This window comes from Trachemys scripta, chromosome 1 (assembly GCF_013100865.1).
Source record: "Trachemys scripta elegans isolate TJP31775 chromosome 1, CAS_Tse_1.0, whole genome shotgun sequence".
In the NCBI taxonomy this organism is placed as follows: Eukaryota; Metazoa; Chordata; order Testudines; family Emydidae; genus Trachemys; species Trachemys scripta.
The window spans coordinates 120578504-120594755 of NC_048298.1; the positions used below are offsets into that span (position 1 = coordinate 120578504).

A 16252-nucleotide genomic window follows, 5' to 3' on the forward strand; every position below is an offset into this window, starting at 1 on the left:
GAACAATCATTCATTGGCTGATCAAAACCTGAGGGTAGAACAGTTTTTCTATCCAGTTCTTCTTAAAGCTGACTTTTTTTCAAAATTAACCCACTTACAGGTATAACATATACACCACAGTTCACTGGCTTGAGGGAAAGTTTATTAAAAAAACTGGGGGAAATAGTTTCATAATCATAATATTTGTCTGAAACAATAATCAGATAGGAAATAACAGATTATCTTTCAAATTAAGACGCAGCCAACTGATATTTTCAACCCCTAACTGAGATCTTTCTGTGGTTCTATAAATCACGCAAAAGTACACTGTAGGGAACAATTCTACATTGGAAACAAGCAAACAGATGGATCTTGGTCTGCATTATTGTCCCCAAGATCCTCACAAACAGAGGCCCTTTCCATGTGTCTGACTACCCCATTCTTCAGCTACCTCAACACCTCAGAGGGCAACTGCCATGGTGCCAGGGAGCTGGGGAGAGCACAGCATGGCTACTAGGGGCCAGAGCTGATGTAGCAGCACAGGGAATCAGCATGGATCCCTGAGGATCCACACAGTTTGACGGCAGGCTTCCTTTTCTGCAGGATAGAGAATTTCCACCCCAATTAGATGATGTAGTAGAATCGTTGAAAAACAATCATCACTGATTTCAGAGTAGCAGCTGTGTTATTCTGTATCCGCAAAAAGAACAGGAGTACTTGTGGCACCTTAGAGACTAACAAATTTATTTGAGCATAAGCTTTTGTGGGCTACATCCCACTTCTTCGGACGCATAGAGTGGAACATATATTGAGGAGATATATATACACACACATACAGAGAGCATGAACAGGTGGGAGTTGTCTTACCAACTCTGAGAAGCCAATTAAGTAAGAGGAAAAAAAACTTCTGAAGTGATAATCAAGATAGCCCAGTACAGACAGGTTGATAAGAAGTGTGAGAGTACTTACATGGGGTGATAGATTCAATGTTTGTAATGGCTCAGCCATTCCCAGTCTTTATTCAAACCTAAATTGATTGTGTCTAATTTGCATATCAATTCGAGTTCAGCAGTTTCTCGTTGGAGTCTGTTTTTGAAGCTTTTCTATTGTAAAATAGCCACCCACGGGTCTGTCATTGAATGACCAGACAGGTTAAAGTGTTCTCCCACTGGTTTTTGAGTATTATGATTCCTGATGTCAGATTTGTGTCCATTAATTCTTTTGCGTAGAGACTGTCAGGTTTGGCCAATGTACATGGCAGAGGGGCATTGCTGGCACATGATGGCATATATCACATTGGTAGATGTGCAGGTGAACAAGCCCCTGATGGTATGGCTGATGTGATTAGGTCCTATGATGATGTCACTTGAATAGATATGTGGACAGAGTTGGCATTGGGCTTTGTTGCAAGGATAGGTTCCTGGGTCAGTGTTTTTGTTCAGTGATGTGTGGTTGCTGGTGAGTATTTGCTTCAGGTTGGGGGGTTGTCTGTAAGCGAGGGCAGGTCTGTCTCCCAAGATCTGTGAGAGTGAGGGATCATCTTTCAGGATTAGTTGTAGAACTTTGATGATGCGCTGGAGAGGTTTTAGTTGGGGACTGACGGTGACAGCTAGTGGTATTCTGTTATTTTCTTTGTTGGGCCTGTCTTGTAGGAGGTGACTTCTGGGTACTCGTCTGGCTCCGTCAATCTGTTTTTTCATTCAGCGGGTGGGTATTATAATTTTAAGAATGCTTGATAGAGATCTTGTAGGTGCTTGTCTCTGTCTGAGGGATTGGAGCAAATGCAGTCGTATCTTAGAGGTTGGCTGTAGACAATGGATCTTGTGGTGTGTCCTGGATGGAAGCTAGAGGCATGTAGGTCAGTAGGTTTCCGGTATAGGGTGGTATTTATGTGACCATCGCTTATTAGCACAGTAGTGTCCAGAAAATGGACTGCTTGTGTGGATTGATCTAGGCTGAGGTTAATGGTGGGATGGAAATTATTGAAATCATGGTAGAATTCCTCAAGGGCTTCCTTTCCATGGGTCCAGATGATGAAGATGTCATCAATGTAGTGCAAGTAGAGGAGGGGCACTAGGGGACGAGAGCTGAGGAAGCGTTGTTCTAAGTCAGCCATAAAAATGTTGGCATATTGTGGGGCCATGCGGGTGCCCATAGCAGTGCCGCTGACTTGAAGGTATATATTGTCCCCAAATGTGAAATAGTTGTGGGTGAAGACAAAGTGACAAAGTTCAGCCACCAGGTTAGCTGTGACATGATGTAGCCCACGGAAGTTTATGCTCAAATAAATTTGTTAATCATCAATGAGATTGTCTCCGACAAAGCCTCTTCCCATGGGTTTTATCATGGGAGGGGATGAATAAGATGTACTTAGCACCTGGAACTCCCACACACCTCAATGGGAACTGCACATGCTCAGCACTTCTATGTACTGGGCTCTGCCTAACAACACGTGTCTTTTCCATCCTTAATTTTCATGGGTGAAATCCAGAAATCTTACATATGCAAAACACTCATTGAATTCACTGGGAGTAAAACCTGTGTGAAGACTTCAGGATTTTGTGATTCCAAAGCAATTCTATGTCTAATAGAAAATAGTTAGTTCTTATATAGCACTTTTCATCTATAGATCTCAAAGTGCTTTACAAAGAAGGTAAGAGGAAGTTAAGGGTGCTCTATTGTAGGTGTATCTGCGCCCCACACCTCTAATTGGAGATTGTAGGTAGCAGTGTCCATTCAACCATTTGAGCTCATCCACTACCCTATTAGAAAGGTCTTGAAAGTATCTAAAATCATCAGCTAGCGATAGAGGAGGGGGCATCATAGCCTCATCTGGTGATGATGAGGAAATGTTTGCTGGTGGGTAGCCTCCATTTTGAGCCTTTCCTCCTGTCCCTCCAAAGTTTTCTCCTTTGGTTCTGGGGTTCTGGACACCGAAGCCGTAGGACAAAGTCTGGTGGACTCTCTATGAGAGACACTGGATGCTTGAGAAGCGTGGGGTCTGTACATTGCCCAAGGATTCCAATATGGCCACTGGGGGGGGGTGGCTGGGTTGGGGGGTGCCCAGGGAGGACCGTATCAGGATTGAAGGGCGGCATGAAGGTGTAGTTTAGGGGAGGTGCTGACCAGGGTGCTGGTGGCAAATGTCCTGGTGCCATTGGTGATTCTGGATGTCGAGACGTGCATGGTACTGGGGCCCCGCTACTGAGTAGTGGGGTTTCTGGAGCGTCCCTGCTGTTTCTGGGTACCACGCTTCGAAGAGCTGGTGCTGTTGGACCAACGTGGCCGAGCATGCCAGGGAACCCCTCTGGCTGGCGAAAGACTCTGTTTGCAGGCTTAAAGCCCTTTTTTTCAAGTCTCTGCGGAGGAAATCTGCTGAGCTTTTTTGCGAGTCTATCCCTTTGGAGGTTGAAGGCTCCAGGGACAATCTGTGTCCTTGAGAAGCTTCAGCACCAGAGTCAGCTGGTGACCAAAGCACACCCTCCACCAGGAGAAGTTTTAACTTCAGCTCCTGGTTAATGCGAGATCTCATCTTTAGCTGGTGGCAGAATGTGCACTTCTGTGGGATGCATGCCTCTTCAAGGCACCAGATACAGTGAGATTGTCCATCTGTTACTGGAACTGGTTCCTTGCAGGAGAGGATACTTTTAAAACTGGGGGAATTGTTCATGCCCCGGGTGAAGATATCACCCTCAAAAAGGCTAGGAATGCAGAAGAAAGTTTTTTTGTTTCTTCTTTATTTTTTATTTATTTATTTTTTAACTGGGAAAACGGAAACTCTAGACTACTAAGTGCCCCTGTAAGGATAATCCCCCACAAAAAGAGCAGGAAACATGACACAAAAAGTTTTTTCTTTTTCCCTCCCAATTGGAAAATGAAAACTTAACTATTAAAAGAAACTAAAAGACTAAGAATAACTACTACTTATACTAATGACGCAGAGAAGGAATAGACAACTGCTCGCTCAGTTTGAGGCCAAAGGTGGTTGAGAAGGAACTGAGGGTGGTTTGCTCGCGCAGTGCTAAATAGCCTTGAGGCAAACCAGGACGCAGAGAGGGCACATGGGCAGGCTGAACGGACACTGCTACCTAACATCTAAGATTAGAGGTGCAGGGGCGCAGATACACTTACAGTGGAGCACCCAGAGGGACATTACTTGAAGAAGTTACTCACCTTGTGCAGTAACAATGGTTCTTCAAGATGCGTGCCCCTCTGGGTGCTCCATGGTAGGTGTGCTTGCATCCCTACACTACTGATGGTAGAACTTCAGTAGCAGTGTCCTTTAGGCCCACACATGCGCTGTCTCTTCTTGGGCCCCATCACAAGCCTAGTCAGCACGCGCAGCTTAACCCCCCTCAGTTCCTTCTCTACCAAAGAGTCATTGACAAGAACTGTGAAGTAGAGGAGAGGAGGATGGCTTGTAGAGCACTCATAGGGACACATCTCGAAGAGTGAATCTCAGGAATCGTCTGTAAGATGGTAGGATTGAGATATGAAAGTAGGCATCCTGAATGTCAAGGGCCAAAAACAAGCCTCCCTGTTCCAACATTGGAATGATCACTGAGCTGGGTGTTGGGAGGTCCATAGTTTGTGCTGGAGCTGCAGACTGAATTTTCTCTTTTTTTGTCCCAGTGTATAGATGCCCAGTGAACAGAGTGGCCCTAGAATCCTTCAGGATGTGAAGAGAAGCATCAGTCTTCTCTGCGAAGAGCTTAGTGCCTTCGATGGGAAGGTCTTCCACAGTCCACTGTACCTCCTTCAGGAAGCCCAATAGATGGAGTCATGATGCACATCGCATCTCCACTGCCAGGGAGATGGACCTGGCCACTGTGTCGGCTGTGTTGAGAGCAGACTGCAGCGTTGTCTTGGCCACTAGCTGTCCCTCTTGAATAATGGCCTTAAATTGCTCACAGTACAACTCAGGCAGCTGCTCAATAAAATCATTCAGTTTCGAATAATTTATGTAGTCATATTTCGCAGTCAGGGCTTGGTAACTGGTAATCTGAAACTGAAGAATAGACAAGGAATATGCCTTCTTCCGAAAAGGTACAAATGCTTTCAGTCCCTATTGTAGGGAGTGAACCTCATCTGGTATTGGCGGCCATGGGAATGAAAAGCATCCATCACGATGGAGTTGGGTGGAGGGTGGGAGAAGAGGAATTCAATCTCCCTCACTGGGACATAATACTTTTTGTCTGCCTGCTTTCAGGTAGGTACCACTGATGCTGGGGTTTGCCAAATGGTTTTTGCAGGGTCCAAAATGACCTCGTTAATAGAAGGGTGATTTTTAAGGATGAAGATGAATGAAGTATGTCAAGGAGACAATGGTGGGTGTCTTTGACTTTTTCTGGTGGTATCTGAAGAGTGTCTGCCACTCTCTTTCCTAAGTCTTGGAAGAGGCGAAAGTCATCAGCCAGAGATGGTGGGGGAGGCATGATGGCCTCATCCGGGGAGGAGGAGGATATGGTTCTCGGTGTCACCTCTTCCTTAATATCACCTTCCTGTTCCTCCATGATTACTTCTGGAGGTTCTGAAGCCCTGGATACCACAGCTGAAGAGATGTGCCTCAAGGGTTCTCGGTTGGGGCTAGAATCTTGAGAGGCATGGTGGCAATATTCAGCCCAAGGATCCCAGTATGGCCACTGGGCTGATGGTGGTGTAGAGGTCGGTAGTGGTGCCCAGGGGTGGCCATATCAAGATGGCGATGGTGGGGCCTTCTGAGGGTATGCTTGGGGGCCCTGTTGATATTGGGAGCCATAAAGAGCTTGGGAGGAGTACTGTGATGCCACATCCTCCAGTTTGCTATCCAAGCCCTCACTAGAGAACAGGGGAGTGTGGTAAGGCAGCAGGGAAGACTCCCGTGCAGGGCAAAGACTCAGTGAGGCAGTCCCAGTACCAAAAGGAGGTGCCTCCAGTGCCTCAGGTACATGGAGGTCTCTTGAGTGCCAGAATTCCAGCAGTACCAACCGATTCAGTGCCGTTGGTGGTACCGGGGGGGATGGGGATCTTGCCGGTGCCGGTCGCTTTGGTGCTGGATGAGGTGTTGATGATGGTACCAATGGAGCACTGCATACCGATAATCCCTTCTCAGCAGAGTGCTTCCTCCTGTCCTTGTCCCTCGGTGCCATTGACTTGCTGCCCATGCCCATTGGCTACGTAGGCTTGTCAATGATAACTGAGCTGAGACTGTCTTGGTGCCAATGGTACAGAGAACACCATGCATGCCGGAGATCATTTGCAGCTATCTTGGGGCTCACTGTGGGGAGTTCCCACTACCTTTTACGATGATTTATGAGAGGGGTCAGTAGCTTGTTTCTTCAGCCAACAGTCTTTGGATATGGAGGGCTGTGGGGAAGACTCAGGTCTGCCAAGTGACTTGTGGCACGGGTCCAGAGAGGGTTGGAGAGCTGCCTCCATGAAGATGACCTTCTGCCTGAGCTCTCTATCCTTATGGGAGTTGCTGGCAAAGACCACACTTTTGTTGAATGTGGCCTTCCCCGAGGCAGCGTGTGCACTGGAAATGCTTGTCTGCAACAGAGATCACCTCTTTGCAAGAGAGACACTGCTTGAAGCCTGGTGAACTGAGCATAACCAGTTGGGGGAAGGGTCCCCAACGAGGAAAATAGCAGAAAAAAAATAAAGTCTCTCTCTTTTTTTTTTTTTAGGGAGAAAAGATAAGAAAAGAGAAAAAAAACTACAACTAGAACTACAACTAAGTACTATGAGGCTAACTATAGAAATGCAAAATGAAAAGTGATGGTCCTAATAGACTTCAAATAGCTGTCTCTAGCCAGGGGCAGCTGAGAAGAAACTGAGGCGGGTTAACCCATGCGCACTGAATAGCCTCGTGGTGCAGCACAAGTAGAGACAGGGCATGTGCAGGCCTAAAGGACACTGATCCGATCAGCAGCGCAGGGATGCTAGCACAGCTACAGTGCATCACCCATAGGGACATGACTCAAAGAAGAAAAAGAAGTTTATTTTACTGATGGGAAACTGAGAGGTAAAATGACTTGCCCAAGGTTACCCAGCAGGCCAGTGGCAGAGCTAGGAACAGAACCCAGGTCTCCAGAGTCTCAGTATAGTGTTCTATCCAGTGGGCCTTATATATTAAACTAATTTTGTTTTAAAAATTTTCATAATTTTACAGGAATTTTAGAAATTCATCTTCCATTATGTCCTCTTTTAATTACCTAGAATATAAATATTATAAAAAGGGGGACATTGTTTGATGAAGATTGTAATAGCATGAGTATTGGGTAAAACCAGATTTATGGTCTATTAGTCATCCATTACAAAATACCATATGTTTAAGAGTGTTTAAGAATTTTTAAGCACCATTGCCTAGCATCTGGAATCTTTACAAAAATATTAAATCATGGAAATCAGACACCAAGCTAACCAAAAAGGGTAGCTTAAAACTACAAACACTGTTGTCAGGACCAGGAAATATCTGCAGCCAAATTGCCCTCACTCTTTCAAACAGATATTAAGTTCACTGAAAGCCTGACCAAGTAAGCATGATTTCCATCATGACCTGAGTGAAGGCTGCTAAATTGGGGTCTGGCATCTCACCAGAGGAGCGAGTTGCATAAGAGAAGGCCCCGCACTAGGAAAGTGTTTGTTCTGGTCATGGAACAATTGGTCTTTGGAACAGACAACAAGAGTATCCTTCACTCATACTTCTCCACCTGTCAAGGGACATGCGTGGCAAAGACCCAAAATAAACATAAGACAAAAAAATATTATTCATGTAGGAAAATTAAAATGTGGTGGGATTCCTTTGTTCAGCATAAATAGCTCTTCCTGTAATCTTTGTTCCATTCATTTTTATTTCTGATGCAAAGGCGTTTCAAAAGTAAAAATGATGGGACACCGAATTTGTGTGAAATGTAGGGAATTTGGGACTAAAGAGTGATATCCTTTGAAATTAAGTAAATATGAATGGTGTGTTTACAATATATTTGATCTTGCTGCAAGGGTAAATATTGTGAGAGATGAATTCTTAGGTTCAGGGGTGAAATTCTAGCCCCATTAAAGTCAATGACAAAAACGCCATTGACATCAATGGACCCAGGATTTCACCCCTGAGGTTTAAGACATGCAGATATTTAGAAGAATCATAAAACACTGTCATGTGTTGTTATCTATAAATAGTTCCCTGCCCCATCTAATGTGGATAAGGCCTGAGCAGATTAAAAAGGGACAATTAAATTTATATGTTTCACCTGCAGGAAAGCCAGGGACAGATAAAGTCTAACTGAAAATGAAGCCCAGCTGGGCAGGGGCAAGCTGGACTTGTACAAAGCCAGGAAGTTGAGAGCGAGAGGCAGTCAGGGATGAACTCTGTGGTCACTGTTTAGCGAGAAAGGGAATTGGCCATGGACCAGGAGGAGTTCTAGGAGGAAAGTAAGCCCTGGGATCCTGCCCTGAACTACAGAGTCAGGCAAGAAACCAAGCGTGGTGGAGTAGCCATTGGGAGGAAAGGAAGCTCAAGTTGGCAAATTCAGAAATGAGCCAGGAGATAGAGAAGTGAGATAGGAAGGAACCCAAGGAAATAGCAACAGGGTCTGAGATTGACTAGATGGTGGTTGCTAGGCATAGGGTCCCTCAGCTGGAACCCGGAGTAATGGGTGGGTCTGGGTTACTCTGCCAGCCACTGGGAAAGTGGCCCTGGATGTGGACTTAGACCAGAAAACTGCCTGGCAGGGCATATGGATAGCTTGTCTAGTGGGATTTTGACCCCCAGAAGGGGAAGCCTAACTAGTGACTTAGTCCTCTGGGCAGGTCATGAAGAGGGAGCACCCCAAGTCCCAGAAAGAGAGAAAGCCCAGGAAGTGAGAAACCAATAGAAAGGAGGACCAGATCAGGCAAGAGCTGATCCCCAGATCCAGTCACAAGTTGTCCCAGTAGTGAGTGAACCTTATTACAACAATATTTAAATATCATTTTAATCTTTACATCATACAACATTCCCTATTAGTTATTCTTATATTTATTATCAGCCTACATGAAGCCATATATACATTACTACAGCAACATAACTATGAGAAAGCTCTGTGGTTGTTTTCACACTGGTGCATCTTTTGAATTACCTTATCTGAGAAATATCACCTGAAAGATATGGTATATGTAGGTTGGAATATTTCTGTTTATAGCATCATTAAAGTGACACTATATTTTGTCAATGTCTAGAGAAAACTCCAAAGGAAAAATGCATGTAGAAATCTTTCCATTATGTGCTTGCGTTTAAGAGCAAGATTTACTTTAAGATTTAATACTAGCGAATGACATGAACTGAAGAAACTATAATAGCAATATTTTTTGACAAAGTAATAGTTGATCATTGTTATGTCGCATTGTGAATGACTAGAAGCAAATCAGATTTATCTGTTGAATGCACAAAGCAATATAGTTACTGCAGATGATACACTCTTACAGCACCTGCTGATATAAAATGTATATCTGCAGTGAGGCCTTTAAAGTTAACTAGTACATACAAGAAAAAAATCCAACTGATTATTTTCAGGGATGATCTTACTTTCACATAAATGAGTTTAATTATATAAACTATGTTATGGAATCTTTAAATAGTAACACATGATCTGGTTTCTGCTTCGCTCACATTCTCAGTAAGAACTGACTTGTGTGCCTTGCACCACTATTTAAGACTCAAGCAATCTCCGTTTTTGTTAAAGAGCTAGTTAAAAAGTTAAGTTATTCTTCTCCCCTTCCTCTTTGATTTTCCATATGCTCTTAGCACTGCTGCCTGTGAATATAGGCTATCCTCTGGCTATTTTCCTCTTGCAGGTTTTGGTCTCTGTGTATAAGTGTGGGTCCAGATTGAACCAAAATACTGAAGAATGTCCATATTCTAGCTTTAAATGGGAAATGTGGGCTTGGGGAGTTGGCTAGCTCCATTTGAACTCAAATCAGGTCCAAAGAAATTAGATTTTGAAAGATTTCCTTTAACCTAACTCAGGTCCCTGAGGGCAGGTTGAGTCCCAAAAATCCTTTTGTATCCATCTATCACTTCTATATCATGCTTATCACCACAGTATCTGAATTCTGGCCATAATGCTGCAGTGTCTGGTTAACCTGAACTAGTACCTGGGTTTTAATCTAGGAGCTGGCCTGATTTGCCCTTCTCTCAGTCCAGTTCAGGTTCTAGTTTTGCAATGCCCCCGCCCCCCCAAATTCAGAAGAGTTTTGTCTTAATTTTATTTAAATTCAGTTGTCCAGAAGTGACATCACTACATCATCTAGCTCCCCAGTGTTCCTATAGTTAATCCTATAGTGATTACTGATGACCACTACATAGTCAAAGTGGTTAGCATTAGTAAGTTCCATTGAAGGTATGCTGTACTTCATACTTTCATTTAACCCTTTAAACAGAAGTACACTTAAAAAGTGCAAGCTTGAAGCACACAAACATGGTAATAAAGTGGTAATACTGGTCAAGCTGCTCTTCCAGTAATTCGCCCCATCCCTTATTTCTGGGATAAAGTAAGTAGCACATTTTTTTACATTTAAAAGTAAGTTTCAAGTGCCTTTTGCCAAGATGTAGCCCAGCCAAGATCAAAATCTTTTTCAGGAACCAGCAGCCACCAGCCTCTCAGTCAACACAGGTAACTGCCATTGGTGTCAAGGTACTATCATACTGCCCTCAATTCACAGTGTTTGTCCTAAATTTGACTAAAACCTATAAGTAAAATGTATGCTCTTCAGGGTAGAGACTGTCTTCAATTGTTTTCTTATATAATGCTGACCACATAGTTAATGTCTAACAAAGAAATAATTAATAAAAGTAATAATAATAATGATCTGAACCTAAAAGGCATTTTGGAAAAAAACAAAGATTGAAATTTGAGTATTAGGTTCTGAACATGCCCAGGATTAAACCTTAGTTATTTTTCAGTTCTGATTATTTTTATACAGTAAATTCCTCTTAAAGTACCAGTATTTACTTGAATGAAAGTGAGTACCCTTCCCACTAGGAAACTAAATATAAAATGACAAACAAATAGAAAGCAATTCTGAGTGAAGGTTGTCACTCTATTGTGCCTGCCTACCTTACTGCTGCAAACATGGCCCTCTAGCTCAGTGGTTCTCAAACTTTTGTACTGGTGACCCCTTTCACATAGCAAGCCACAGAGTGTGACCCCCCTTATAAATTAAAAACTCTTTTTTATATATTTAACACCATTATAAATGCTGGAGGCAAAGCAGGGTTTCGGGTGGAGGTTGACAGCTCACAACCCCCCATGTAATAACCTCGCTATCCCCTGAGGGGTCCCAACCCCCAGTTTGAGAACCCTTGATCTAGCTAGTTCTATCAGATTTTACATACTGTTCCATACACGCTGCAACACACTCACAAATGAGGCAAATTAACAAAGGAAGTCACAAAAAGCAATAATCAAGTTATGAGGTTGCAATGCTAAAAAATGTCTCTAAAGAAAACAATATGACTCTTACCTATTCATTAGCTCTTGAAAAGTTCCATTTGGTAATGGAAATATAAAGCCATTTATGACTGACTTTAAGTAATCCAAAGACACAAATCCACTCTGACTGACATCAAATGCTCTGAAGGCTTTTTCAATGTCCTGATAGGTTGAGTACAGCTGAAATGAATACAATTTACGGTGTTTTGTTCAGAAAAATCAAGCTCATGAAGTTTTTAAAACAATAATGTATTTTTTACAAGACCTTTTCAAATGTTCTTCTCTGTAAACTGATCAAATAGGTTACCATGGCAAGCTCTGACTGTCAGATGTTTAATTAATAGGCTCACTACAAAACAGTATTTCCCAATCACAGAGACTCAAGTGACAAGGCAGACAAGTTTCTCACAGAAAGATAGCACATATAATAACTCTACCTCAAAATTCAGGGCTAAAAATATTGGTGGATCTGCCTGCTTGATACATCTGTTTTAATATACTTTTAAAGACAACCCTATTGTAACTCAGTACCAAGCTTCTCTTTATTAAAATGGATCATAATGAATGCTAGAAGAAATGTTATAAGAAACAGAATGGTTAATATACCTATTATATAAACATATTGCACATTTCTTTGGTTATTCTTTTAGTTCATGGGCTGTTGCATAGAAACTAGGGGAGTGTGGTTTTGCTTATGGGACTTACTGCAAATTTCAGTAAGGATAATAAAACAGCAGGAAGATTGGTTTTATTCACCAAAAGTTCAGTCAGTACTGTGTGTTGAATAGTACAAACATTCCTGGGGCTTTCCATCACCCTTTTTGGTGCTTTACCCTACCTTTTTCTAATCTGTTTACTGCTTAATGAAAACTGCAGACATCACAGGGCAGAGATAATGTATGGAGAGACTTCAGGAAGTCCAAAATAAATATCATGGGCTGATAGGGTTTACAGGGTGATGAGATGTACCCAGCCACCAACCCAGCATCAATCTGTGTGGCTCAGGAGGACCTACCCTGACTTCAGAATCAAGAACTAAAGGGGAAAGAAGGTCAGGTGATGTCCCTGCAGCCTTAGTGCCTGCTGACCTCCAGCCTGCTAGAACTCTCCAATCACTTCAAGGCTGGGGAAGTACAGTTATAGGCTTGTATAGCTGGATTTGTACTAAAACACTAACTCTGGCCCATAGTCCCGTCCCTTACTTTCACTATAGCCTTCTGAGAGCGGAGAGAGGTTCTTGAGGTTAAAGGACAGAACTGTCTCTCAGGAGATTTGGATTCTATTCCTCTATCCACAAAATAGTAGAACATATGTATGGAAGTGGCAGTGCAAGATCCCCCATGTTGTCCCTCTACCATGCTCTGGAAGGATCTCCTCAAGGCATAAGGAGTTAATTCCTTCTCCATGCCCATTCGACCCTTAACTTCTGTGTTCAAACTTCCCACATGGGTGCCATTTATGAGCTTCACACATATCGAACTGGGGACTGCACTTAGGCCACTAGCTTATTTCGTGTACCTCATGAAATAATTGCCAAATGATGACAACTTTTAATCATTCCTGAGCTGGGTTGGGATTCAGGCAAGTGATCTAGCAGTGAGAAGTGATAGATTCATGTATGATTTGCCTGACCCATCCAGTTTCAATATTTTTATTTTGTTTTCATCTAGAAAAGTGGTGTTTTCCTAGGTATTTATATACATTTTTTAAAGCTATGAACCTGACAAACAAGATATGAGACCTTTAGAAAGTGCAATGAAAAACAAAACTGCCATTTCTATTAAGGGCTTTTTAAAAAAACAACACAATTATTATTAATTTGTATGTTGAACACCAAAACTTTCTGTGTAATCTCCTTTCTGTGTGACGCCTGGCTCAACCCCTCCATATTTCAAAGTATTCAGACACATTAAGGACTCTCTTACCTTTTTCCTAAAAGCCATCTCTATGTCATCTAGTGTGCATTCTATCAAACTACCCTCAGCTGGTGAAGTCTGTAGTGACAGCTTATTCTGTTTTGGCATCTTGTCCTGTGTCTCCTCCCAGTTCAGTGCTGGTAAGGAAAACTTCATTTTAGCAAAGTCACTGCTATTGGCATCTTCAAAGAAATAAAAGTAACTGGATTTCTTTTTGAAGACCATTTCTTGTTAAATCATTAGAGAAGTCTTTATGTAAAATATTAAGATAAGTCCAAAATACAACTGATTTGTATTTCTCAGACTGGATTTCTAGGGAAGAATAATAGGCACAAAGCTTAGCATTTATAATAGTGCTTTTTATCTTCACTTTTCTTTAGGAGAATTAATTCATGTAGCATACAATCTTAACAAATACTCTTATTTGCATGTAATATCACAGAGTATTCTGATAGTTTTATCTCTTTACCAATATTGTTACAGAGCAATTAGGCCCTTGAAAACACATTTTCAGTATATGAATGACAACCCACTCACAGATCTCGGACAGCAAACATGCCTACTAACTTTGAAAGACACTGGTTTCTCTTGACTGCTCCCTTTGTTTCTTTCACATATTCCTAAATTTGTGCTCTTTCATACTGCCCACAGCCCTTGAAAGAGCCTTTAGTTAATATATGCCAAGTGCCCTCCCCATCAAAAAACTTTCCTGTGAAGCATTCGAGCTAGAACAATCACCATCCCACTTTGTGCTTTCTCTGAACTGTATTGTGCTCTATATTATCCACACTGTGCTTTTAGAATGTAAATTCTTCAAGGCAAGAGCTCTGCTATATGTCTGGCATATTTTGATCATTGTATAGCACCAAGTGTGATCACTGTGCTAGACATGGCCCAGATTCTGACGCCCCTTCTCACACTGAGTAGCATCTTACTCCTGGAGTACTCCATTTCAATAGAACAACTCATGAAGTAAGGTGCTTTTCAACATGAGCAAAAGTATCAGAATCTGGCCATAAATAAATAAAAGTGATAACTGTTAATACTTGCGTAATGCTTTTCATCAGTAGGCCTGGTCAACTCACAAAGTCGCACCTGATTAACCAAGGGCATGTTTTTAAATCGATTTAATTAAACTGGTGCAAAAATCTATGTGAGCCCTCTTAATTCAATTTAAAGCAGGCTTATATCAGTTTTTCTTGTGAGGTAGGTGATATAAACCAGTTTTGAACCAGTGGAAGTGCCTACAAGGCTTAACTAATTTTTTTTTTAAACGTTTTAAAACTGGTTTAGCTAAATCTATTTTTACATCATCTGTGTGTAGACAAGGCCTTGAGTCTCAAAGCACTTTACAAAGGGGGTAAGTATATTTATCCACATGTTAGAGATGGGGAACCTGACAAACAGAAGTTAAGTTCCTTGTCAAATATCACCCAGTGAGTCAGTGTGGTAAAGTGGTGTTTAAGAAACAGGTTAAAGGGGAGACTACAACCGGTCATACTGAAAGGTGAACTGTCAGGCTGTAGGGAGGTTACTAGTGGAGTTCCTCATGGATCTGTCTTGGGACCAATCTTATTTAACATTTTCCTTAATGACCTGGGCACAATAAGTGGGAGTGCGCTAATAAAATCTGAAGATGACACAAAGTTGGGAGGTTTTCCCAATACAGAGGAGGACCAAAATATCATACAAGAAAATCTGGATGACCTTGAAAACTGGAGTAATAGAAACAGATGAAATGTAATAGTATAAAGTGCAAGGTCATGCACTTAGGAATTAATAATAAGAACTTTTGCTATCAGCTGGGGACATATTAGTTGGAAGCGACAGAGGAGGAGAAAGGCTTGGATGTATGGGTCAATCACAGGATGACTATGAGTTGCCAACATGTTGCACTAGTGAAAAAGACTAATGCAATCTGAGGATGCATCAGGCAAGGTATTTCCAGTAGAGACAGGGAAGTGTTATTATCATTGTACGAGGCACTGGTGAGACCTCATTTGTAATAGTATATGCAATTCTGGTCTCCCATGTTTAAGAAAGATGAATCCAAACTGGAACAGGTGCAAAGGAGGGCTACTAGGAAGATCAGCGGAACGGAGACGCTACCTTACGAGAGGTGACTTAAGGAGCTTGACTTGTTTAGCCTAACAAAACAAAGACTGATGGAAGATATGATTGCTGTCTATAAAGACATCAGAAGGACATACACTCAGCACCTTTGAAAATCAGGCCATTCATTTAATGTTGGTTTAGAAATAAGTCCCACTACCCAATGGAAGACTTTTTCTCAGGCAGTGGATCAGTTCAGTACTATGACTGTTGGCCAGGCTTTTCTAGACAACTGTGAAAGGTTAATTTGCTGTTTTGTGACTCTTTGTGAAGTATTAAGTCTGAATAGTAGAAGTGAAAGGGGCAATGTTTCAAGTTGGTAGGCTCAAAATTTAGCTTACGGTCTTTTCTTCGGGTTGCAAAGTCTGTGTAATTCTTTATTGGCTCCCCCCCCCCCCCCCGGTATAACGTTTAAATACTTTTTTTTTTTAAACAAAGAGAAATGAAAACTCACTTGGCAGAAAGGCCAGCACTTGCAAGTAACCCTACAACAACAAATCCATCTGCATACATGATGTAGAAAAATAGGTTTTTAAAGAAACAGATTTTAGTTACAAGCTTCTAAGGGGTTAATGCAAACATTATTATTATTTTTAAATGATAAAAAACATACTGACAGTATCCTCTTCTTAAAATGCATTCAAAAGTCCATAGACTCTGATATACATTATGGGACATATTTTCAAAAATGAAGACCAGAAGGTGATGCACAAAAAACATGACCGAGTGTGCAGCCCTTTGATTGTACATACAACCACATTAAGCACAGTACTCCAATAGTTATTTGTACATGAACTC

General features: G+C 41.9%; 1 protein-coding gene across 1 annotated transcript in view; it reads right to left on the reverse strand.

The window, feature by feature from the left end:
- The window catches only part of EFCAB6 (EF-hand calcium binding domain 6), a 151450-nt gene that overhangs the window by 99148 nt on the left and 36050 nt on the right, over window positions 1–16252 (reverse strand). The window contains exons 7-8 of the mRNA XM_034759423.1: window positions 13352–13479; window positions 11458–11606 (exon numbers count right to left, since the gene is read on the reverse strand). Coding sequence (XP_034615314.1) covers window positions 11458–11606; window positions 13352–13479 — 277 coding nt within the window. The remainder of the gene's footprint in view (window positions 1–11457; window positions 11607–13351; window positions 13480–16252) is intronic.